The 26,785-nt window shown below is 38.6% G+C and overlaps 1 protein-coding gene across 2 annotated transcripts in view; it reads right to left on the minus strand.

Moving 5' to 3' along the window:
* The window catches only part of Col12a1 (collagen type XII alpha 1 chain), a 119,993-nt gene that overhangs the window by 90,742 nt on the left and 2,466 nt on the right, over positions 1 to 26,785 (minus strand). For both annotated transcript variants that reach the window (XM_021172383.3, XM_021172385.3), the window contains exons 2-13: positions 25,872 to 25,979; positions 18,392 to 18,508; positions 16,989 to 17,132; positions 16,358 to 16,417; positions 14,414 to 14,677; positions 14,081 to 14,245; positions 13,039 to 13,212; positions 11,078 to 11,368; positions 10,070 to 10,672; positions 8,237 to 8,509; positions 4,127 to 4,399; positions 3,362 to 3,634 (exon numbers count right to left, since the gene is read on the minus strand). In XM_021172383.3, coding sequence (XP_021028042.1) covers positions 3,362 to 3,634; positions 4,127 to 4,399; positions 8,237 to 8,509; positions 10,070 to 10,672; positions 11,078 to 11,368; positions 13,039 to 13,212; positions 14,081 to 14,245; positions 14,414 to 14,677; positions 16,358 to 16,417; positions 16,989 to 17,132; positions 18,392 to 18,508; positions 25,872 to 25,944 — 2,710 coding nt within the window. In that variant the 5' untranslated portion in view covers positions 25,945 to 25,979. The remainder of the gene's footprint in view (positions 1 to 3,361; positions 3,635 to 4,126; positions 4,400 to 8,236; positions 8,510 to 10,069; positions 10,673 to 11,077; positions 11,369 to 13,038; positions 13,213 to 14,080; positions 14,246 to 14,413; positions 14,678 to 16,357; positions 16,418 to 16,988; positions 17,133 to 18,391; positions 18,509 to 25,871; positions 25,980 to 26,785) is intronic.

A 26,785-nucleotide genomic window follows, 5' to 3' on the forward strand; every position in this document is an offset into this window, starting at 1 on the left:
CTAGGCGTTGGTAGATTGTCTATGCTCAGGCTGATAGTCTATGCATTCTAGTGGCACTGAGTGGACTCCAGGAGGTTATACTTTGTAATGAAGACATGAAGCTAGGAGGAGGGTGCACTCAGTGTGGGAGGCAAAATGTTCACAGTCAGTGGGAGGAGAGTTAGGGATAGATTAATTAAGATACATTGTATACATGTATGAAATTGTTTAAAAAAACAAGAATATTCTTAAAAACAATTTTGATGTCCTTCATTTCTGTTCTGACTAAATCATGTATACACACACATGTATGTGTGTGCGTGTGCATGTGTGTGTCATGTCTGCTTGCATCGTCTCATTGCTGATGCTGTGAAAGTTAGCAGACAGGTGTATTTCTCATGATCTGAACATCCACAAAGAGTTGAATTATACAATTTTTTCCGCATGCTACGCCAAAGAACTAATGTCTCATTTAAGTAACTTTCCTATGTTTCCTTAGTGCTTTTCCATTCGCCTTCCGAAAAGGAAATGAGCATCCAATTCAAACATAATTAAAATAGAAATTAGCTGACGGTGATAACTGAAGAATGAATCACCCGGTGCTGAAGCTGTGTTTCATCTTATAGACTGCTCCAGCCAGCCTTCACTGGACGTCACACAGCACTTTCAGAAATAGACATCCAATTGAAAATGTAATGTAAACGCTCCTCTAAATCAATGTGTCTTTTCCGTTAGTGCTCAGCTCAGAAGTCATCCAACTTTCCACAGCAGGCTGCAGAAGACCTGCTCCTGGATAACACGCGTGTGGAAACAGAACCAGAACCACCACTCCAAAGGACAAAGTTCACTGTCGGCAACTCAATTCAGCTACTTAAAGTTTGTAAATACCTATCAACTACATTGAAGTTCAGTTTCAAAACTGCCCGAGTAGACATCTCTCTTCCCTATTTATTGCCTCTCAAAGTCTGACTTAGTTTTATTCCTCTGGCAAGCAGTTAAGCCACAGAAAAGAACCTGGATTGGCATTCCATGATCATGGTAACACTCCCTGGCAATGTCAGACTGCTTATACCCCACAATGTATGATTTTTTTAAATTATGAGATAACAGTAAATCTAAGAAAACAGAGAGGCCTTGTTTAGTCCACCTTGGAGAAGCCCATGTTACTGTGCAGAAGGCAGAATCCTCACACTGTGCTGAAAACCTCACTGTAACAAAATGTCAGCTGAGTCAACTCGGTTTGATCTGTAGGAAGCCATTCACGGGTCAAGCACTAGCAAGTTGCTACAGCAACTGAAACAAAGGGAATCCTGAAAAGGCATGGTTTCCATAGCCAGAAAATACTCAAAATCCAAAAACAGAACTGTACTATTCCCAAGCTGATGTTTCCATTCCTTTGTGGTGAATCTCTGAATCAAAGATAAGCACTATTCATTTAAATTTATCAAAGTAGGTTCCCTGCACTCTCAAGTCCCAGCAGTGACCAGGAAGGTTTCTATCAAGACTTAAAGTACATTTGCATGCATGCACAGCATCGTTTTAGTAATTGCAAAGAGCCTATCTACTCTAATGACAACAACGGGGGCTGGGGACAATATAAATCAAACTTAATGGCTTCTGCTCAGATTCCTCTGAAGTTTGGATCTGAAATAGTAATAAACTCTGCCTTTGTGATTCTATCACACAACAGTCCTAAGCCAACCATGAACCGCCCTAGTGCCAATGCTAATAAATCTTTCTTCCAGAGACACGGGAATTTTCAGATCATCGGCTGCATTTCAAAAGGAAAAAAGTCCTAGGAAGCAAATTCAGGTTAGAGACAGTTGCAGACCATGTGGTATTCTAGAAAAGGAAAGGCAGAACTTTCATCCTTTGACTTGAAAACCACGGGTTCTCAAGGTAATCTGCAAATTTTTCAACCTACAGAAGCGCTTGCTGGTTGACTCCAGGCCCTGGATAGAAGATGCATTCCTTCAAGGGCTGCACTTACCACCGCCTCTCCCAGGAGAAAACCAGATTAGAAAACCAGCAGCCCTCAGAAGCATTTGCCTGGCTCTGCTCCGGGCTTTCCACTCCCCACATTCACGATCATATCCTATTCCTGTATATGGTATGTGAATTTGGCTGAGTTGATATAATAAAATGAAATGGAATAAGCAGGGGCAAAAAAAATAATCTATTCTTTTAATTTAGCCACAGCTACACTTCCACAGATTCATCAAGCTTACCACGCATAATGCAATGGGATAAATATGTTCATAAAAACAGGAGGACAGCACTTTTGTAATCTACAGGATAGGCCAAGGCCTCTAATATAAAGAAGTCTTTGATCAACACAATTTAGTTTCACATCACTGTATTTTTAAGTTAGTTCACTAACTATTTGCTTTCTCCCTTCTTCTCAAGAAATAATAAACTGCCTTTTTTTTTTTTTATTCTTGTGCAACTTCCTCAGAAACAACTTCTGGTCAAATAGATGTAAATGTGTGTGTGCTGACACTCATACATGATGATAATCTGGAAATTGCCCTATGCCACTTGTAGAAAGTCAGAAACTTAGGAACAACTACACTACCCATTGACCTAAAAAAAAAAAAAAATCACAGGCCAAAAAGAATGTTTTATAAGTGCATGTGAGATTTTTAGGACATTATTCTTGGTGAAAAATAATTTTTAAAATTCAGAAGGATGGGTGATGAAACACCATTTCCTAGACTGGATTCAGCTATTGTAAACACCAACTGGCATTACCTGCACTAGTCCCACACGAGACTGGCCCCATCAACATCACTCAGGGAAATGGGAAAGCCTCCGAACAGGCATTGTCGCTGATGGTTACAGCATCTACAATTCTTCTCCAAGCTCCTTGATCCAACAAATGCTGGGTACTTTGCCCAACTCCACTGGTTTTTTTGCACTCATGATATACTTCAGATTAACTATCTCACCATCATTTCACATAAGCAATGTAAAAATATGATTAAAATAATATAAACATAAACATGGTTTAGTCTCATATTCCTTGAGCAGTTGTGAATGTTTTATGAAAAAGATGACTAGAGTCAGAGAGTGGCCCCCATGTAGACCTGGAGAATAGAGCCATGTGACCTTGAGACCTCTGAAGGCTCCTCAAGTTTACATGTTCCCCAAGATCCACTCCCTTGAATGTTTCCCACTTTATTCATTTCAGCATCCCATGGTCTTACCCCAGTTGCTTTTACTATATTGTAATACAACAGGCTGATTTATAGCATTAATTTTTAATACACGTTCCTTTTAAGAAAAAAAAAAAGCAGACCATATAGTCCAGATTTCATTCTATAAACACTTCCAGCTTCTTCATGCAAAATCACACACAGCCAGAACTTGAGATATTAATTACCTTCAAGTGTTGATCCTTTTCCAGAAAGGGCCTCGCCAGCCCCAGACGCATACAATGCTGTCACAGATAAGTCGTACTGTGTCCCTTCCTTCAATTTCCTCAACATGGTAGTGGTTGTATCTCCTCTCACAGTGACCTCCTGAGTTTCACCTCCTGCTGCTGGGGTGTATGTGACAAGATACTGCTTCACCTTTCCTGGTGCCCTACTCCAAGACAACTTCAGGGTTGATGTCGTAGCATCAGAAACTCTTAGGTCTCTTGGATTCCCTCTAACTTTATTTAAAAAAAAAAAGAAAAAGAAAAGACTGTGTCAAAGGACATTATTTAGTAAATATGACTTAAAAAATACTCATTTTTTCATATGTGTGTCAGACCAAATTTATGTCCTATGTAATGATTCTATGGGCAATATAAACCACTGCCTAGCTAAATATTTAAGCATTGCTGAATAGGATCCTAAATGATAGTGAATAATGAACAAACATCTAATGACTTTTCTGAGTTTACACAAATTAAAATCTTCCATAGAAGTCGGACATAATAGCAATGTCCTGCAATCACCACACTAAGAAGGGTAAGATTGACAAATCTTAAGTTTGAGGATAGCCTGGGATACATAGGAGTATGCTGTCTCAAAGGGGATGAAAATCTTTTGTGTAAAATCTGACCTCAGAATCTTCCACATAAAATAGTTTCCCTAAAGCTTTCCTACAACTGGAACAAGCTAATGTGCTTGTCTCCATGTGATTGGCATATCTTCTCTACCTTCTTCAGTGGCTGCATTTCCTGTCAGTGGAGATCCAGGTCCCGAGGAATATTCAGCAATCACAGATATTTCATATTTTGTGTCTGGTGTCAGATTCTCCAGTGTTTTCCTCCTCTGATTGGCTGGGGTACTCACTTCTTTGCTTTCTCCACCAGAAACTGGTCTGTATCTAATCCGATACCTTAAGACTCTCCCTGGAGCTTGGGACCAGGTAAGTTTAAAACTGTCCGTAGTCTCATCTGTCACCTTCAGGTTTCGTGGAACTCCTTTTACTGAAATTTGAAAATACATCATTTAAAAAAAAAAAAAACTACCTGATTTTATGTGAGTACAAAAAGTAGTCTTTGAACATTAATTATAAGATTTTTCTAACTGAATTCCATGACCAGTTTTGTTTACAAGCATGCTAGTTACAACATTTATTTAGCCAGACCTTAATACATCCTGAAAATATCCTGCAAGTAATTTCTTATTTGTATGGTCATTTAACATAGAGGAAAAACTAGACTATATATATGAAGAAGTATATGACAAGCACTTAATGAATGTCACTAACTGTTAATCTTGAAGTTGAATTGCACTGTGGGTAACACAAACTTAGGGTCTTAAATGAAATTTTCAAGGAAGAGCCCAAATGTGGACAGCATTAGACTTTGCAGAATTAGAAGTTTACATACAATTTCAACACATCGTGGAACTGGAGAGATGGGTGTGTGGTTGAAAGTAGAGCTGCTCTTCCAGACCACCTAGGTTGGTTCCCACCACCCTCACTGCAGCTCACAACCAGCTGTTGGTCCCAATTTTAAGGTTATTAGACACCCTCTTCTGGCCTCTGGGGACATGGCAAACACATAAAACTAAAATAAATAGATGAAAATTTTAAAGAAAATTTCAACACACCAATACATCACTCTAGATAGAAAAGAAAGGAAAATAAAATAAATCCAGCAATAAGCAAATATTTGGAGAGAGTGGTGATGTATACCTTAATCATAGCACTGAGAAGGCAGAGGCAGGTAGATCTCTATTGGCTAAAGACCAGCTTGGTATACACAACCAGTTCTAGGCCAGCCAGGGCTAAATAGTAAGACCCTGATACCCTCCCAAAAGGAAGGAAGGAAGGGAAGGGAAGGGAAGGGAAGGGAAGGGAAGGGAAGGGAAGGGAAGGGAAGGGAAGGGAAGGGAAGGGAAGGGAAGGGAAGGGAAGGGAAGGGAAGGGAAGGGAAGGGAAGGGAAGGGAAGGGAAGGGAAGGGAAGGGAAGGGAAGGGAAGGGAAGGGAAGGGAAGGGAAGGGAAGGGAAGGGAAGGGAAGGGAAGGGAAGGGAAGGGAAGGGAAGGGAAGGGAAGGGAAGGGAAGGGAAGGGAAGGGAAGGGAAGGGAAGGGAAGGGAAGGGAAGGGAAGGGAAGGGAAGGGAAGGGAAGGGAAGGGAAGGGAAGGGAAGGGAAGGGAAGGGAAGGGAAGGGAAGGGAAGGGAAGGGAAGGGAAGGGAAGGGAAGGGAAGGGAAGGGAAGGGAAGGGAAGGGAAGGGAAGGGAAGGGAAGGGAAGGGAAGGGAAGGGAAGGGAAGGGAAGGGAAGGGAAGGGAAGGGAAGGGAAGGAAAGAAAGAAAGAAAGAAAGAAAGAAAGAAAGAAAGAAAGAAAGAAAGAAAGAAAGAAAGAAAGAAAGGAAGGAAGGAAGGAAGGAAGGAGAAAGAGAAGGAAAGAGAGAAAGAAAGATATGGAGAGAAAGAGAGAGGGAGGAGAAAGAAAGAAAGAAAGAAAGAAAGAAAGAAAGAAAGAAAGGAAGGAGAGAGAAAGAGAAGGAAAGAGAGAAAGAAAGAGATGGAGAGAGAGAGAAAAAGAGAGAGGGGGAGAAAGAAAGAAAGAAAGAAAGAAAGAAAGAAAGAAAGAAAGAAAGAAAGAAAGAAAGAAAGAAAGAAAGGAAGGAAGGAAGGAAGGAAGAAAGAAAGAAAGAGAGAGAGAGAAACAGAAAGACCAAAGAGATGAAAGAAAGAGAAGAAAGAACGTTGTATTTGGCAACCATTATCCATGACTCATTAAGTATGTCAAGAAAAAAGACCGAATTGGTCAAAACAAATGAAGCAGAATGACTAATGGCTGTGAATCCTGGCCCTAAAGCTTAATGGATGTATAATTTAAGCCACAGATTGTTCAGCAGTTAAATGTGACTACCTATTAGATTATTGACGTACCTAAATAAGATAATCCATGAGAAGCATTTAGTATAGCGTATGCCACCTAGTAAAAGCTCAAAAGGCACCAGCTTAATTAAGGTGTTAAATGTTAAAACTTGACTATTTACAAAGGAAATTTTAGATGCTATAGTTTCATGAGAAACAGTAGGGCTGTCAATCACCAAGCTCTTCTGTGGTGGCCCAATGTCTAAACAGTTGAGTATTTGTGAACACATTGGCCTCAACTCAAAATTCCCTCCTGCCCCCTTCCCCCTCTCCTCCTCCTCCTCCTTCTCAGCTGTTGTGATGGTGGTAGGTGGTGATGGGGGTGGGAGAATGTAGTGTTTACTTCTACATTTTATTTTTATGAAAAAACTGTAATAGCAATATTAAAGGGAAAACCAGTTCCCCATAGCCAGAAGCAAACAATATCAATTTATTTGTAAGCAATGTAGTTTTTCAGCCAATTAAAAGAATGAGAATAAAAGTAAGTACAGAAAATGCAACTTTAAGAATTTAGATTAGAAAATGTTTAATCTCAAAGTTAGTGCCCTAAAGTGACTAATAGTATAGTTGTCTCCTGTGCTTTCTATTTCTTGCTACAAAAAAAAAAAAAAAACCTTTCTTCTGTTTCAAGAAAGGGCTGAAATAAAACTGTCCAGCACCCAGCCCGTCAAACCTTAGTGTTCTGGGAGGATGTGAAGCATCAGTACAAACATGGTGTCTATTTGTACAAAAGGCTAGTGGACGTAAATAGGAGAATGAAATTCAACAGCTAAGCAGATTGCTTTACATGTAAGTTTTAAAGGCTTTCAGACTTGTGTTTCTTCTTGAGCCACAGTGGGCATTATAAGCAATCAATAAAAAGGCAGAAACATCTTAAGTATGAAGATCTAAGTTATAGAACCATAAAATCAAATAGATTAGGTACTTTAGTTGGCCTGTTGCCAGAAATATACCTATATCATGTACGAAAGGAAAATATCAATCTTCTTGAAAAATGTTTTAGAGATGAAGATTCCCTAGTTTTACTAATAAGGTATGCAACGTGTGCTGGCCCTGTCTTCAAGTGCTTCTTTACACATCATAAATTCTCACGATTCCCCTTTGGGGTTCTATTCCTTGCACCCGGTCAAAATTAGGAAGAGAATCTACATCTGTTGTAATTTATTGCTGCTTCCGTATTAAGCAGTGATACTTGACTGGCATTCATTTTTTTCTTAGTCATATTAAAGGCCAAATGAAATTAATTATACCAAAAGGTATTCAGCACTGGTCAGTAAAGGGGACACATCTCAAACACTAGTAGAATTATTTCGCTCATGTCCCAGCAGCGCTATTCACAATATCTAAACGCAGGAACAACCTGAATAAATGTATTCATACAATGAGATACGGGTCATCCTTTAAAAATGAAATTCTGCCCAAGTGTAGTGATACAAGCCTTCAATCACAGCACTCAGGGGTCAAAGGTAGGCAAATCCCTGTATGTTCAAAGCAAGTCTGGTTTACCTAGCAAATTAAGGTCAGCCAGAGCTACATAGTGAGGTCCTGAGTCAATAAATAAGTAATAAACAAACATGTAACATGAATGAGTAACCAGACAAAGTGAAATAAGTCATACCAAGGAAAAATAACACATGATCCCATTGTATACAGGCTAAAAATAATCAAATTCAAAGAGACAGAAGGTAGGATGACAGTCCAGGAGTAGGGGACCTGGGAAATGGAGACCCACGTTGGCTACAGGGTTCTGGTTATGCTTATTCTACACATGGATGTTGGTAATGACAGATGTATGAGATATATATACTCTGTGCAATTGAACTGTGCACCTAAAAGATGTACTAAAAGCAGGTGGTTTATTCATGCTATAACATTGCTCTCTAGTTAATTGCAAAGTTTTGAAATAACATAGGAGAACTCCTCCTGTACCTTCTGCAGTGGTCTCCTCCCCAGTTATAGGAACACTGAAGCCATCCTCATACTCTGCTGTCACATTCACCAAGTACAGGGTTTCTGGCCTCAGGTTGTTGAGAACAACACTAGTGCTGGAGGCTGGCTCCACCACTGTGACCTCATCATCACCATTAGCATCCTTGTAAGTGACATGATACGAAAAGACGTTGTCTCCAGGAGGAGACCATTCAGCTTTGAAACTATTAGCAGTTACCTGAGTAAACCTCAGATCCTTTGGTGGAACATAAGCTGTTTAAAAGAAAAAAAGAAATAATTTAAAATTTTAAATCTATGGAAGGCCCATAAACATAGACCTCTCGACTCTGTGCTTCTGAAATGGTTGGTTTTCATTCAGGAGCAGAGTCATTGAGACCCGTGCACATGACCACTGAGAGAAGGCTTCCCTCTTAAAACGAAGTCCTGATCATTTTCCTTAACTATAAATAACAGTGATTATATTATATGGAGAAAGTAACAAATTAAAATGAGCTTCTCAAGACGAAGCATTGATAAAATAAATATTTCCCCACAAGTGTATATTTAGATAGTGGCAGATTTTAAATGAACCATAACAATTTTCCCATTCATCCTGGTACTTGAATATTACCCCTTAGTGACAGGTAGACAGATATCCCAGGGTAAAACTAAGGAACTTTCTGGCAAATGAATAATTATAGTAACCGGGAAGGGGCCTCAGTTGGGAAAGCATTTGTCATGCAAGTATGAGGAACTGACTTGACCTCCCCAAATCCATATAACATGGCATACAGTGGAGTTCTTCTGTAATCCCAGAGCTTCTACAGCAAGAAAAGGGCCTTGGAGGCAAGAGAGCCCAGCTTGAGATCACAGGAGAGTGCAACAAAAGACAGTCTCAAACAAGGTGGAAGTCAGACACTAGAGGTCTCAGTCTCTGCTCGCTCTCTCTCTCTCTCTCTCTCTCTCTCTCTCTCTCTCTCTCTCTCTCTCTCTCTCTCTCCCCTCTCTCTTCTCTCTCTCACACCACACACACACACACACACACACACCACAGCATGTGTGTGCCCATCACATACACATATACAAAAGAATAATTTTTAGAATATACTTATTAAACTAAGCATGCATTAAACTGATCATGGGAAGAGGTGATGCTTAATTCACATTGTCCTTTGAAGGTTTACAAATGGGACAGATATGAAAATATAAAATTACTAACAAAAAACAGATAAATGTGTAAATGATGCAAATACACTAGAGAACTTAAGAAGGGTTTATAAAGTGGGTGATATTTTTAAGCAAGCATTGGAAAGCACAATTTAGACAAATCAAGAAAGGATAGAGAATTCTGGGTGTAAGATATCATGCCCAAAACAGCAAAGAGAAAGAATACACAAAAAGAATTCAAAGTTCCAACACTTTTAGTTGCTTTGGGTTCAAAGGACCCAGATCTGTATTTAGACAGTAGAAACTCGGTAAGTGGTTGTTTAATTGGCTATGACAAATAAGTATGATGAAGCTGGGTCCTAGACTTCCTTGAAGATCTAAGGAAGGAAATCTCATTTTGGGTAAGCATTTTTTTTCACCAATAATGGAATGGTATGCATACCCAGGAGAAAGTTGGGTTGGGTTGTGTTGTGTTGTGTTTCAGAGCTGAGGACTGAATCCAGGGCCTTGCACTTGCTAGGCAAGTGCTCTACCATGGAGCTAAAAAGTGTCAGACTCAAGTACACTAAGTCCCATGGTTTTCAATAGCAGTTGGATGTTTTTTTGTACCCAGGGAATCAAAGAAGAACCCTATCCATGGTTTTAGAACTCGGAGGCTCTACCAACCTTTCTTCTTTATAGCTGCCAACTCTTGCTCAATTCTAAGACAGATGGACTGTGTAAGTTCAAACGATATCCTCTGAAAGGCATCAAAATCCTCCACTGTGAACACATGGGTCTCAGCAGGAGGAGAGGCAATGGCTTCCAGTTCTGAGCGCACAGCGTCCTTTACACCGACTGCGAAGATCTCCACGTCCGAGTTCCTGAGTTTTATAGCAGGGTCCCTGAAAGCATCTGACGACTTCCCATCTGTGATGAGAATCATCACCTTTGGTACATTGCTTCTGGAGCCTTTGTTTGGCACAAATATTTTCTCTCTGACATAAGTCATGGCTTTGCCTGTGTTTGTGGATCCTCCCCTGTACGGGAAGGTGTTTATTGCTTTGATTATATCTTCAACTCTGTTGAACTCCTTCAATGTGAACTCGGTGTGAGGGTCCCTGCTGTACTGTACAAGGCTTATCTGCACCCTGTTCGGAGAAATCTCAAAACTTTTTGCAAGAACTTCTAAAAAGGCTCGAACTTTAACAAAATTTGCAATCCCGATGCTATAGGAACCATCAACCAAAAACACGATGTCAGCTTTTATATCCACACCACGTGAACATTCTGTGAAGAGAAAGAAAATCTATTAAACATAAACAAATAAAATTAAAATATAATAAAATTAACATATAGATATTTCTAAATATCTCACTTTCTTTGTAAGTCTACTTCTTTTCAAAAACTGCTACAAGGCTAGGGAGGTAGACCAGTTGGAGAAAGTGCTTCCTGAAGAAGTGTGAGGACCTCAGTTTGGATAGTCAGCACCCACATGAGAACCAAGGGCATCTGTAACACTGTGCTGAGGGCATGGGGACAGGCAGATCCTGGGGCTTGCTTGCCAGTTTAGACCAGTTTCAGGAAAACTCCATTGGAGGGGAAAACTACTGAAAACACTATGTTTAAAACCAAGTCTGAACTAGTAGACCATGGTGTGGTACTCCAACCATAGCAATGAAATGGCTACCTTACCCACTTGAACTTTCATTGGCTGCGTCTTCTCCAAGACCGAAGTGGGCTCACTGGACGTCAGGCCCTTCATGGCAAAAACGCTGATCTGGTACTCTGTGTCCGCTGTAAGGTCACGAACATTGAGCGTGGTCGTCTGGGGCCCCACACTCAAAGCGTGATGTCGGCTTCCCGCTGCCATTGGTGTGAGGAGGATCTTATAGCCGGTCACAGCGCTGGGAGACGGATCCCAGCTCAGCCTAATGTATTTTGATGAGAGTTCAGTGACTACCAGATTTGAAGGAGGCTCGATGACTAAGAAAGAGAAAAAGAAGAAGCATGTAGTGATTAATAATGGGGTACAACTCTAGTAGGTTTTACATTTGGACCTTCAATTCTTCTCATTCAAATTGACAATGTCTGTATCAAAAAGTGTTGGCTGATACCCTTTCTCCTTACTTCCATCTGTATGAGTCCTACTGTAAGGATTTTAGTTACTGTGCTGAAAAGATTGGTGGGGAGAAGAAATTTTTTTCATCAATTTTGATGAAAGTATATTTAATGTTTAATCCTTCTCTGTCCAAACTTTTCATGTCGAATTTGGCATTTTACTCCTTGTCTTTATTTTCATGTTCCAGTATAGATGCTGTGATGTGGTCATCACTACCCATGCAGGAAAATTCAAATAGGGGCACAACAAAAGCCTCGCCTGATCTGGGCACTCACAAAGCTGCATTCCACTAATAATTAACCTGTTTAAAATAAAGAGAGATAATCCCAGTAAAGTGAAAGTGGACATACAGATTTTATGATGATACAGACTCAGGGTGAGGGAAAGTTATCCCCAATAGACAGTAGAGAAACAGAAAGGATTCAGAAAGGATGAGAAGCTATGGGAGAAGTAAAGCCAAGGAACTTATGAAAATAGGATTGAAGATGGCGCCATGGGCAAGCTACACTCAACCATCTGTCAATTCCCAGAGTGGATGGAGACCATCATGGGGAAGTACCAGGATTTTCGGTGTTCAGATGGATACTTGCAAAATATCCTTTGGAAATACCTCTTCTCTCCTCTATGTACTTAGAAGTAATAACTGAGAGAAACGGGAAAGCGTTCCAGATGTGGGAGTATCAAACTGACCTGAACTCTGAAAGATGCCTAAGACTTGAACATATTAGGGGACACCTGATAGTGGAAAGTCCTTGTCCTTAGGGGCTGGTAGAAGTGATGCTGTTAGTCACGTATGTTCTAGAATGCTAAAAATAATTGTCTGCAATCTGCCAGTGCTTAAGTCTGAGTATAAAATAATTAAATTGACTCCCAGAAAAGCCTGATTATGCATAGACAATATATGCCAAAAGACTTTTATAAAAGTCTAATCTATGGAGGAGGGGAATCTCATGAGGTTCTACCCTTAGACAAAGACTGTAGGCAACTAAGGAATCCTGAGAATAGAAGTAGATTTTCCCAGAGGAGAGCCCCTAATGCTTCTCCAATACCAAGTGCATCCTTGAAATTATATACATACACGTAACACTAAAGAGATTCAGCAGGTTGTATTTATATATTTATGCATTTTCACACAGGCACACAAATATATACGAAACAATAATGAACAAAAAAAATTCATTAACTTGAAGGGAAGCAAAGAGGCACATAGAGTAGCTTAGAGGAAGGAAAGAGAAGAAACCTGACATATTTTAAAATGTTTTAACTAAAATTAAAATATTAAATAAACTATATCTAATCAAAAATTTCCCCTCACCCCAAAAAATGTTCAGAAACTTCACAGAAAAATAAATATTTTGTCAAATCTTCCAATGGAGAGAGAAAATAATTCCAAGGTATTAACAAGTTGAGTTCAGACACCGGTCAATCACTGGAAGAAGTGGTTAAGATATGTCTATTCTAGAATGCCTGCAAAGCAGGAGCCACTGTCAGAAAGAGCTGGCACATATGCCCCCCTCAAGAAACAAGCACTCACCTTCTTCTCCACTGACCAACTCACCAAGCTGCTCATCAACTCCTGAACACACCTGGGAGATTATCTCATTCTGGATGTCCACAATTGCATCAAAATTGGCCACATTGAACACATGGTTCAGGGAAGGTGTGGATGCGATTTGTTTGAGTTCTTTTGCATCTGCAGCTTTAATGCCTTAAAAACAAAAGGGTGGGGAATATGATGAAATGGGAAATGTACCAACTGTAAGAATCTTTTGGCAGTATTTCTTAGTCTTGTAAAACTGAAGATATTTTGACCCTTTTTAATTCAAAATCCAGAGTTGCTTTGGCACGTGCCTTTAATCCTAGCATTAGGAGGCAGAGGGTTGAAGATTTCTGTGAGTTCAAGGACAGCCAGACCTACATATTGAGACCCAGTCTCAAATATATGACAGATAGATAGAGGGAGGAATGGAGAGAGAGAGAGAGAGAGAAGGTATATAGGTAGATAGATGATAGGTAGGTAGGTAAGTAGGTAGATAGATAATAGATATAGATGATAGTAGATGAAAAACAAATGTTCAGTGACAAAGGGTTTTATAATTTCACAATGTCCAGCCAGGAGGAAAACAAACAATTAATGGAGAGAGCCTCCATTCTAACTATGCCATTGCTTGTCTCTGCCATCTGTAAAGATAATTTTTTTTTACTACAAAGTGCTGAATGAGCTAGAGACCTGTGAATATTTCAAGTATGGTGTAGTGCAGAAAATGCATAAAATCCACTTAATGATAACACAAGGAGGAGCTTTATTAGAACCACTGGCAGAGTGTTCGTTGAAAAGTAGAGACCTGGCAAAGCATGTGACTATCAGCTCACTTCATCCATATGCTCAGAAAGTTTTATGAGGAAAGAGATAAGTAGAATTTTTACTCGAAGACAACTTGGCAACATGCTTTCCTATAAAATGCAGTAAGCACTTTTGACAGCATCCTTCCCTGAGGAATCAACCTTTATCTTCTCAAGCATCAAGTGTACTAGAGGAGAGCTAGAAAGAAAATGGCCAGTCAGACTTAACCTACCCAGAGAGAAAACCTCAACTCCAATATTCCGAAGCTCCCGGGCTGGAATTTCCACTTCGTCCTGAGACTTGCCATCCGTGATAATAATTGCCACTTTAGGAAAGCCAGCTCGTGAGCCAGCAGATTCAGTAAAAGTGTTTTTAACTAAGTAATCAATGGCATCCCCTGAAGGAAAAAAGAAATATTTTCACTTACTGTAGGCACCCATTTTGCCAAAGTTAAAGACTAAGATACTAATTCCAAAGGTGCTAACTATATAACCAGTTTCTTAAATTTCTTTTCAAAATAAACATTTCATTTATTTTAAACAATAATATAATCTCTAAAACATACCTGTCATTGTGTTGCCGCCTTTGTATGGTATTTTTTTAACTGCAGCAAGGAGGTCTTCTCTTCGGTAATACTGATTTAAGTTAAATTCAGTCCTGGTATCTGAGCTGTACTGAACAACTCCAACCCTTGTCTTCTCCTCCCCAATGTCAAATGCAGACACCAGAGCAACAATGAAGTCTAAAATGTACTTGAAATTATTTCTTCCCACACTCCAGGAGCCGTCCACAAGAAACACTAGGTCGGTCCAGGCACTGACAGAGCACTCTGAAATGAATTTGACAAATTTTTAACTGATGAAATCAGTCTGTCTTTTAAAAAGCACAGCCTAACATTTCAGAAATCTTCATTAGAATATATCTGACCCACTGTTTTCAATCTACACACTTAAAAGAATATACAACCTTAAAATTACACTGAAGTAATATTAGTGCACATATGAAGATCCGTGTATGGGACAGGATGCCTTTACATTGCTATGCATGATAGCAAAGAACTGACTAGACATGTGATACGCTACCCAGGATACTGCAATCAGAGCACATGCAGTGACAACCTGTTTTTCTGAACCATATCTTTCATTTTCCCCAAATGAAGATTACATAAAACATCTGGGAGACACACAAAAGAAATGTCAACAGTGTCTCCTCCAGTTTTGTTATTTATCAACAGATAAAATCAATCTGTGCTCTTCAGGCAGATTTGGTCTGGGTTGAAGAGCAGAACAAATGTTTTAATAGTCTGTCATATTTTCCAATCTAAACGTCTAAGTTTATAGTCAGGGTAGTCTATGCATAACGTCATGCAAAGTAGCCAAACTATCTATGTCTTTGTTATCTATGTACTCAAATTTGACAACTAAAATCTCCATTATTAAACAAAAGGAGGAAATACTGCTAAGTCAAAAGCCCAAATGTCCATATGGCATCCTTAAGGGATTAGAATGCAATGGACTCTTATGACCTCACATTATATTTCCTTCTTCCGTGGTCAAGGAGTCAAGTTGGTTTTCATGAAAATCCATATTTGCAAGGCAACATTTAGTGGATTTCTGAAGATGTCTTTGTCCTTGAAGTTAGTTGGTAGATAATAAAAAAGTATTTGGCAAAGAGGAGCAGGAAAAGATCTTGGAAAATTGTGCAAGACAATTATATGCTGTTTAATAGGGCAATTTTAGTCTATTAAAAACCCATATCTGGCAGAATATTTTGATTTAGAATAAATATTGATAGTTTGGAGAAAATATTAATGTAACTGCATAAGAGAAACTTCATTTTAGATTATTGGACATCTGAGGAAATGATAAACTGATCTAGAAGGAAATGCTCCAGAGAAAGAGGGCTTTGTGTTTATAATGTTTTTATGATCAGTCTGGGTCATAAATCCAGCTTACAAAGTGGCAAAATCAGAAATCCAAGAAACTCCTTGGGAGTTCACTCTAGCAAGTCACACAAAGCAGTGTCAGACAATGGAGGGGAAGCGCCTCACAGCCGGAATAAATAAAAGTGTTTTTCATCTGGTTATGAATTCACCAAGTCCTTAGAGATGGATGGGCTGCAGAAACTCTGGGAAGATTGGGAAAGCTGACGTCATCAGCCAAGGTAACAGAAATATCCCAGGGATGAGTTCAATCTGCAAGTACACCTAAAGTGTATTTCACAGCTCTTGAGTTGCTTCAACTACTAAGATCCTCTCAGTCTGCTCCCATATATCTGTAAGTACCATCTATTGCTATCAACTTATAGGAGGAGGAAATATTGGCTGAAGGTTAGACCTCAAGGTTTATGAGTTTTTACTTATACATTTCTCTGTTATCTACTCCTTCTAGAGAAAGCTTATATCTGTTAACATAGGGAATATGATTAAGCTTTGTCTATAATGAGAACATCTACTACAGTGCAGTTGTGACTTCTACAAACCCAAGCAAAAATACAGAAAGAAACTCACTTTGTATTTCTGTTTTTCCAGGTTTCTTCTCCCCTGGCTTTGTAGGACCACCTGTTTGAACTGAGTCAAAAGCCCATCATTAACCAAAAAATATATATATAGTAAAAACATAACACATACATTGCTTTTTAATATAGTATTTCAAATGTTTGGTCTTGTCCAGCTGGTCAAAGTGCCAAACAAGGATTTCCTTACAAATGAATTATTTTGAGGAACTGTTAGAGATACTTCAAAAGGGTTTTTACATTATTGTGCTCCTTCTTGAGACTAAGGTTAAAGGCGCAAATGAACTGTTCATAACCTCTAATAACTAGAATTGTAGAAAGTGGTACTTATATGTTGCCTATATAATAGGAGATTAAACCTGAAGCTGGAAAATTGTCTGCAAAATACATATATGTGTATCTATCTATGTAACAGTAATAATCAAAGAAAAATAGGCTATCAATTTGAAATTGGGGAGGACATGGAAGGAGATTGAGGGAGGGTTTTCTGAGGGGTGGGGAGGGATAAAGAGAAGGAAGTGACATAATCGTATTTTAATTTAAAATATACCAAAATTATTTCAAATTTAAAAACAAAACTAACAGAAAAAAATAATTAAAGTACTTAAAATTGTATGCGTTCTTACTTGTTAGTTGACCTATTACTGGCACACTTTCTTCTACTTCATTATAGGAAGTTATAGTCACCACATACTGTGTTTCAGGAATAAGATCTGATAATAGAGTTTCAGTGGTACTTGCTGCAAGGGTAAATTCTTTAGTAGGCCCATCTGAAAACACAAAAAGAAAAATAAGAATACAACATAAACTTTCCTGAAAATAAGATACTACAAAGAAGTCTAAATGTACTCCAAAACTGAAACTTTTACCGTTTGCATTTGTCAAGACATTCAAGAGTTATTCTTAACAGTCTTCCAAAAATAAGGCCTTGCATTTTTAGAAAAGTAATATATGCAAAAGTATTGCCTTTATCTGACAATCACACTCAAAACTTAAAAGGCTTGAAATCCTCCTAAATTAAAGGTATGTCAGAATAGCAGACCAAAAACATATCAATTTTATAAATAAGATATGAGTCAAAATAATTTAACTTTAAGTTATAAATTAGAAGAGAACAGAAAGATAGAAAAAAACACATTCAAATGTGGGCCATATGCTAATTAATACCAATAGTCCTCTGAATTGACTGAATATTTCAATTATATTATATTATTTACATTGTATATAGCATTATATATTATCGTATATATGATATATTACATATCAATTATATTAAATATTTCACAAAGCATAATTAAGAAAGGTAGCATATATAGCAAGACTCTAAGAAATGCTCCTGGTTTCTATGTGGGCCACATACAATAACCGGAGCACTGTGGAACATGGGGATATTGGATCCTTGTGGTACTCATTTTGAACATTGAGAGTCAATATTCCCAGTATCTAGAAACTGTATGACCCCTATTTGGGTTGTTTTAGAGTATTCTTTAGAATAAATGAAGCCATTGACCAAATTTACTTAGAGAGAAACAGGAAAGGGTGAAGTTTTCACTCTTTCTTCAGTTCTTTGGCCATACTGTCTTTTTTTTTTTTAATCTCCCTGATGAGAAAGCATTTTAAACTGCTGGTATTCTAAAAGGCCAAGACATATAAGTAAGATATAGTGATTAGCAATCTTGGCAAAATCTATGTTCACTGCCAACCAATGAAGACTTCTTATCATTTAGCCAATGCAAATGATTACACTCCCACCATATTTGATATTGGTTCTCCAAACTTGGGCAACATGGTTAATTAACACTGTCGATAACACAATAGGACATCCAAAATAACTTTTGTTTTACTTTGTGTTGTTTACTGAAAATATTGGGATCCAAATCTGTAGCTCTGAGTCCGCCAAAAAACTGGTGACATCAACCAAATCCCTCTGGCTTGCTCATTCTTGCCCTCCCTACAGTTAAATGTGAGGTTTGGCAAACTATATACTCTTGATGTCTCTGTCCAAAAACCTCAGCATCTTGAAACTCACCTGTTGTAGGGTCCACTGTTATTCTGTAACCCACAATTGGATCAACTGGTCTCTCCCATGACATATGAACAGTATTTTCATCTATAATTTTAAAATTCAAGTCGGAAGGTGGGTCAACTGCAAAAAGAGAGTTGAGATCAGTTGTGTTTTCCAGTGTGAGAAAATGGTTAATGTGATTAATGAAGAATTGTGTTGAGCAAAGCTTACTAAAGTTGTCTTTGCATAAATTTGTTTCCAACAAATATAAAAGATATCTTGTTGGATCAGAAAAAAAATTAAAAGCTGACAGGATATGACAAAACATCAGGAAGTGTACAAATTACAGAAGACAGCCACGGAACACTTGATACTTGAGTTGCTAAGCCATTCAAGAATGACCAGCAAAATCAAGCAGAATCGAAACATGTTTGGATACGAGAACAATGAAATCACATATAATAACCACATATGCAAACAATTCACATAACAATTAAGGAAATTCAATACATGCTGAGTGCACTTTGAACAAGCATGCCAAATCACAACCTGCTTACAACCATAGACGTTAATTTAGAACACTGACACCATACTCTTTTATAATGTAGAAAGAAAATCGCTGATGGTTTGGGTTCAACCTCTGCATTGTTGCTTGGTACATCTCAGTCTGTGGCAGAAGCTTTTAAAATGTATTTGAATGGAAAAGATAAATCATAAAAAAGTAAATATGTCTCACTAGGAAACATACATTTAAATGTATATTCATATTAAAATAAGAAAAGTATTAAAATGAGATGTTAATGGTTTATGAGTATATAGACAGTGCTAGAAATGTTTATAAAATTTATATTCTGCCCATTTACACCAGTTTGCTGTGTTCCCAAGGTGTAAACCAACATGGTCATTGCCTTTATAGGGGGCACAGTCCATACTAGAAGTAGCATTTTTAAGTAAAAATGCCAGTGTGGCCCTTTAAAAAACAATGGTTAATTATGAAAAGACAACATCAATGTATAGTGAAGAGCAATTATTTACAGAACTTGAAAGGAAATAGAAACAAAGGATCAGCAATGGAAGACATGACTTGCATAAAATCTTGGAGAACGCAATGACAGAAATAACTGTGAAGTACAAAGAGGAACAGTCTACATACAAAACTGTACAGCATCATGCATGTGTCAATGAAATGTTTGACTCGCTTTTAGTTTCCCACAATGAACAAAAGCCTCCATGTACAGTAGTCATTACACAAAGACATTCCTGAAATATTTTATAATGATATTCTCCACACAATGTTCATGCCTCCTCATGCAGCATTGGACTGACTCACTGTCAGTGCATGGTCGATGCTTTGAAAATCATTACACTTGAAGCAAGTTCAACACAGATGACTTTCAGCCATTTGCTTCTTTAAACGTCTTAGTCTTAGTCTACAGACATGACTCACTGGGAGTGAGAAGGTGTATCTCTGTTTTAAGAGATCTCCCCTTCGAATTTTGTGAAAGTCAATTGAAGTGCAGTAATAGCTCTGAGACACACGTCAGAATTGAATGGGGATTAGAGCCATCTTTAACATCCATAGCAGATTTTGAAAGGAAACGAAACTCATCAGGCAAACATCTGCTTTAATAAACTGCCACTTCCAACTGTAGGAGATGGCTTTATTTTTATTGGATACACTAGAAGAATGAATGTTACTCTCTTACCATCCATACACAGGCAGTGAGATTAGAACTATTAATCTACATGCGTGGTTTAATCATTCAGCATTCTTCTGTCTGGAACCATCTTGCAATATTTAGCTGAAGTCATCCCTTAGTATACATAGGGAGCATGCAACAGATGTTAATGGGATGATGGGTATTAAGAATATCATTATAAAATATTCTTCTGATAGCAATGGCTCAGGACAAATTTAATGCAAAGGCAGACACAACCGGCCTGAGCAGCTTTAAAAAAAAAATCAGTACATGGAAAAATAGTACCACCAACCTTGGAAATTGACCTGAAGGAGCGGACATTAGGTTAGAACTGCTGAAGGTCAGCAGCGGCCCACCTTGTTGATGTCCAAGTGACCAGCATTCCAGATAGACTGAAAAAATGACTGTGGGGGAAAATTCTTGAACATTTTAGAGGATTGTAAGAGGCTCGTGGAAACCCAGATGTGGTGACTGGGATTTGAAAGCAGGGAAAATGGCCTAGCAATGTGTGAAAAGCAGAACACCTCTACTCTGCATTCTGGTTCATTTTACCAAATATGCAGCATTTCAAGACTGTCATTGATTTACATATTTTGTGATTTATTATGAAAAACATAATGAAGTATATGTGAGGGTGTAACCCACATCTATTTAAATCAGTACAGATACATGTTTTTATTGATTTGGGAAGATTTTTATGTTAAAATAAATCACAACCACTATCACATCGTCACAGAGTCTAGGTGTTCCCTAAAATAATACTGATATAGTCATAGTACAAACACTAACTAGCTATATACAGTTTGTAAGTGCAAACCATCATAGCCAAGCCAAGGGTAACATAATTAAAATTATAAATAATAATCTGATTCATAAAACCTGGCTTCTTATCATGAAGAAACAAAACCTTGAGTATTTATAACTGGTAATTTAATTTTATACTTAAACATAATGTTTTTAGTATCAAAATACTGTGAAAAGAAAGTAGAATTCTAATGAGATTTCTGTTACACAAGCTATAGGATTTAGGGTATGGTAGGAATGATCATACTATGTGAAATGTATTCGGTGTCTTCTGTATAATGTGCAGACATTTAGACATTTTACTTGTTTTGTCAGGTTTGTCTTTGTAATAACCTAACTATAGGCCCTGCAATCATTGATTTACAAGAGAAATTCAAATGAAGTCATTATAGCTTATGGGTATCAATAATTTTATCTTGCAGTCTGTATAGTTTTCTGCCACATTAGATTAAATGTAAACAGAAGAAATGTTTCAATCAGAAATTTTAGGACATTTATACTATCTGTTAATGTGTACATACATATTTTTTTATTCTCTGAAAAGTCATTATTAAAAGAATATCTGCCCAATAATATATATGTATCACATTGACATCTGCAACTCAAATATAGATAGAATTTGGAAGGTAGCTGTGCTCACCACTATACCACTAGTATGTATTTAGATAGAATTTGATATATTAACGTCACCCACTTGTTCAAACAATTTTAAAATTGGTGTGTCTGTCTTGGCTTAAAGAAAAATAACCTTTTTTCAATTAGAGTACCCAACAAAAGTCTATAACCAAGAATGGCAGAAATAAACAAATGGATAGTTGATGGATGGATGGATGGATGGATGGATGGATGGATGGATGTATGGATGGGTGGATGGGTGGATAGATGGATAGGTGAATATAATATAATATTACAGACAAAGCAAATATAAAAGGCACATTAAAATATCAACTTGAAAAACTAGTAAGATCTTTGTTCTGATCTTTGAAATAACACTGGAAAGGATATTTTCTCAGTGTTAGAGAAGCCTTGGAATGTACAAAGTGTGATGAGTCTGTTATATTCCAGAGGCATTAACTTAATTATTGAGCATCTAATGCTACCAAAGTGCATGTTGTTTGCATTTATAAATACCAAAAATAGCAGCTGAAAATTAACACTTCAGACAAGCAATGATTTACTTGATACACATTATAAAATATGTATTTTCCATTAAATTGGCCAAGTTGAACAGTTCCTAGGTACAAAGGAAAATCAGCACTAGCCCACTGGTCCTGGATCCTGTCTGCGCTATGTAGTAACCATGCTAGAAACTTATGAGTGGGTGGGCAGATGGAAGAATGGATGGTTGAGTGAATGGGTTGATGGATAGATGAATGGGTGGGTGGGTGGACAGATAGATAAGTCAATGTGTATAATATGCTAAGACAAAGCAAATCTAAAAGCTACAATAAAATATCAACTCCAGGAACTCTCACTTCCTCATCTGGAAAATAAAACCATCAGGATAGATGACATCTACATTCTCTGGTTTGAATGTTTTGTTGTATATTAGAAACAGCACTGAATAAATGGAAATCTGCAACTGACAGTGGGGCAGACAGAGGTAGGGAGTATCTCCAGGAGACAGAGACCTGGGATAAGGGAGGCCCCCAAGAATCAGTGGTGGTGACCTTAGCTGTGACTCAGAGCACTGGGGATATGGAGCCTGAAGAGGTCACCTCCTGTAGCCAGACAGGAATCCCTATGGAGCAACAGGGACACCAACCCACCCACAAGACTTTCAACCCAAAATTTATCCAGGGGATGAAGCAGAGACTGAGGGAATGGCCAACCAATAACCAGCTCAACTTCAGACCCATCCCATGGGCAAGCACTAATCCCTGATGCTATTAATGACATTTTGTTATGCTTGCAGACAGGAGTCTAGCATGGCTGTCCTCTGAGGAGCTCCACCTAGCAGCTGATTCAGACAGATGCAGACACCTACAGCCAAACAGTCCCTTTCATTAGAAGGGGAGGAGGGATGAAGGAAGGATTGTGAGAGGAAATACATATGTGTGTGTACATTATATCATATATATATATATATATATATATATATATATATATTCTTAATCTAGATGCAAGGCAATTATTATTAAAGGCATGGATTAAAATCACTGAAAATTGATAATGATTGTTTATTATATGGTATAAGCTATAAATAATACAAAAATTAAAACTGAATTTCACAAATTTTATGTCCATCTCAAATTCTAGATTAATGAAAAATGTGTCCAGTTTTCAAGGAATAATAACCATTAGCTATTTAATGCAAAGCTAATTTTTCTAAAAATCTATTAATATATGTTACCCAAACCCAGACTAACTCACACAACCTAGGTCCATACCTGGATTTAATCTTAAACTAGAGAAAGTTTTAACTTTGCTAGTCTATTTAATATCCACTTAAGACAAAAATTTTTTAAAAATCACCTTTGTCTTTACTTCTATAGGACACAGTAACCTAGCATGGTAACACAATTTAACCATACAAATGGAAGCACGGTGAAAATGTTATGATTTTTTGAAGGTAAGATGTAAATTTTAAAATAATTTCAATTAACATGAAAAACTGTGCTTTCTGCATATAAAAAAAGCAAATAAAAATTATCCATAGAACTACAAGAGCATATATGAGCCACACCAAAAAAATTAAAATTAAAATAAAAAAAAAGTAACTTTGGCTACCCTACCAGAAGACTGTACACAGAGGGGCAAGCTGAAATTTTGAAATACCCTCACAGAAAGATTTCAGGGAGAAAAATTCTATTTCATAGCCCAACGTCTCCAGAAAGACTTTGGCCACAAATTTTGTTAGCCTTCTCTAGGCTCCTGGGGCCTTTTAGTTAGTAGTTAACACCAGGGCTGAGCAGCCCAACAAGGGGCAAACAGCCACATGTGGCTACCGAGCGCATGAAGTGTGGCCAGTCCATAATGAAATGTGCTTACAAGTGTAAAAAGTCCACGTCCAGCTTCCAAAACTTAGCACAGAAATGCAGAAGTGCTAGCTGATGCTGTGTCTATCACTTGCATGTTGAAACAAAAATAGTGTGTTAAGACCCTTTACATTAAAATCAATTTTTCTCTTCCCTTTTGTTTTACTTATATGACTATAAGAAATGTTGGAGTTATACGGATGGCTTACATTTGTGCCTCACATTTCTGTCTGACACTGCCAAACTAGAAAGCAATCCAAAAATGAATTTTATTAAAGCACACTGGCCTAAAGGAGGAAGAGACATGAGCTTAAGAAAGATTGAGGAAAAACCAACTACATCATATGGAAATTAATATAAAGTTAGAAGATAAAATATGAGCTAATCATAAAGACATATCGTATAATGTCCTTTTTAACTGTATTTTGCTGCCTGGTCAATACCACTTAAGAGATGTTTTCCACTTAGCATAATCACCAACCTAACCCTATACTTAAGAATTCTCAAAACTTTTATTTTCAAAGAACTATTTTCTTAATGAGCAACAAACAGGCCACTTCAGTGATTTATCTAAAAATATCTTCAGTAGTGCTTCCAGAAGTTTCTCAAATAAAATTCCTTCCTAACTGACGTCACAGCAAGGATTGCTGAAAGGACACCTCATCAGAATACTCCTTCAGGAGGGAAGATCAGACTCATCCATCACAAAAGCCAGGCCAGGAGCAGTGCGCTATGGTTGGTTCCCTAACATTAACTCTCTATACCTATAGTTTTGAAGTAGGACATTTTTTTTTTAATCAGGATGGTCAAGAAACAGCCCCACATACCTAACCACTTTAGTAGCAACACAACCTACCCTGGAATTTCCAGAGCCGACAGACATCTCCTCCCTAACTTCATTAAAGGCATTTTTTAATTGAAGAGGATAAAGGGACTTTTTAAGATTAGCCCGTTTATCTTGCGGAATACGATTAGTTTGCAAAGTCCCGAATGATAATTGAAAGGGCCGCTAAGATTATTACATGGAAGTGGCTTCCTCAATAAATACTGAGACATTAAAGCACTAAGTGCACCAAACAAAACGGAAATTAGGTTAAAAGTCTAACAAAAGTTTTCTAGACGGCAGGGTACAAGGAGCCGGGGGGGGGGGGGTTGGAGTCACATTGTGGTGTCCCTGACCACCTAGTGCCAAGACGCTGACATTAGACGCGGCCAGGTCTCCCTGAGCCAGGCAAACGCAAGAGCAAGCCAAAGGGGTGCCCGGATCCCAGCCGCCTCCAGGCTGGAAACCCTGGCACGGAGCCGAGCCACCCCTCCCCCACAGCTGGGTTGTTCTGGGATGCGTGCTTTAGAAACTTCAGAACCAAACGCAAACAGCAGAGTCCTCTAGATCGAGTGAGCACCCCCTAGGAGTCAGTTTCTGCTTGTCACTCATCCCCCACCCACCCACCCACCTCCCCTAGCTACTGGCAGGTTGAAGGTTGGCTCCTTTGTCTGAAAGTCTGCCTACCCAACCTAATCTGCTCAAAAAGAAAAGAAAGGAAAACCAGACGCTCTCGGGGCTGGCAGTGTTGGAGTCTTTTATTTCATGTTGTCACCAAGGTCACAGTCCTGACCCAGGTGATCCGCTGCTGATCCTATAAAGATGTCCATATTCTGAGGTTCCTGGTGTCCAGACGTCGGGAATCCTCTTGACAGAGCTGGATACAGTTGTCGCCCTATCCAGGGGACTGATCGTCAAGGAAGGCGGCAGTGCAGGTGGCAGTGTGGACAGCACACTGCAGAGACAAGCGCAAGGAGACCACACAGCACTGTACAGAAGAGTGGAAGCAGAATAAACGAGCTGGACCTTTAAAGTTCAGAAACGGACACACCTCAGAAGGCAGGTGTTTCTCTGAAGAAGAGAAAGCACCCGAGAAGTGCAGAGAAAACAGGCCAAGCAACAGAAGCAGGAGATGAAAGTCCTTTCCTTTCTTGACCTCTGCAGTTTCACTTGTCATAGGAGAAGTAAAAACATTTTACCTTCTGCCTCAATGGAAGACAGGAGTAGGGCCACACCCAGGGCGGCCAGCGCTCGGGGAAGCCTGGTCTGCATATTTGGGCCTCAAGCTCACAGCCTCATGAAGGGATCTGCAGGAGGAAGCAGTGATCCATCAGAACCCAGCCTGAGCAGGCCACGAACAAGGTTAGACTAGAGCTTAAACATGGACCAGAACCGAGCCAAATCTGCCTATAAAACAACAGGGCCCAGCCCAGCACATAATGGACCCATTGTGGAACCATGGAAGTCAAACTCTTCCAATAGGTTTAATCAGGGCACTAGTAAGAAATTCTAGTTTAAAGAGGATACTCTTCCCCCAGGGAGCTGCTGCTGCCTGGTGCCCTGTAAAGGCCTGACCAGACCGCACATGACTTCATACTGCCAAGGTGATGGATAATTTAGAGGTCATTTTATCCCTGACTCAACCAAATGTGTCTTCCAGATGGGGATTTCATTTGGCTGCTTTTCCCTAACTGCTGACCTCTTTAGGTAACTGTGCTTTAGTGGTCCCAGGGTAATTTGATAATAATAATAATAATAATAATAATAATAATAATAAACCTCATTTATTCTATTTTCTCCAGTTTATCCTAACTAAAAATATTCAAGTATGTCTTTAAGATCTGGAATAGATTACAGAGGGATGAGGAAGGCCCAAATGAACCCCAGTTCTTCTGATAACCATGTCGTTTTCACATCTGATAAAACCTTTACCAAAGATGAGAGGGGACCAACTCTAAAATGCATAATAAAAAGAGACGAAGCCGTAGAAAAAGAAAAATGCCCTTGTCTGTTTCCCAAACATTCTTAGATTGTACAAACCGCAATAATTCTTCCTTGTGTTTAGCTATTTCTTAATGCTGGAAGATTAAAACTAATACAACCCCCAGAGGTG

This window comes from Mus caroli, unplaced genomic scaffold, assembly GCF_978045245.1.
Source record: "Mus caroli unplaced genomic scaffold, Mus_caroli_1 scaffold_11, whole genome shotgun sequence".
NCBI lineage: Eukaryota > Metazoa > Chordata > Mammalia > Rodentia > Muridae > Mus > Mus caroli.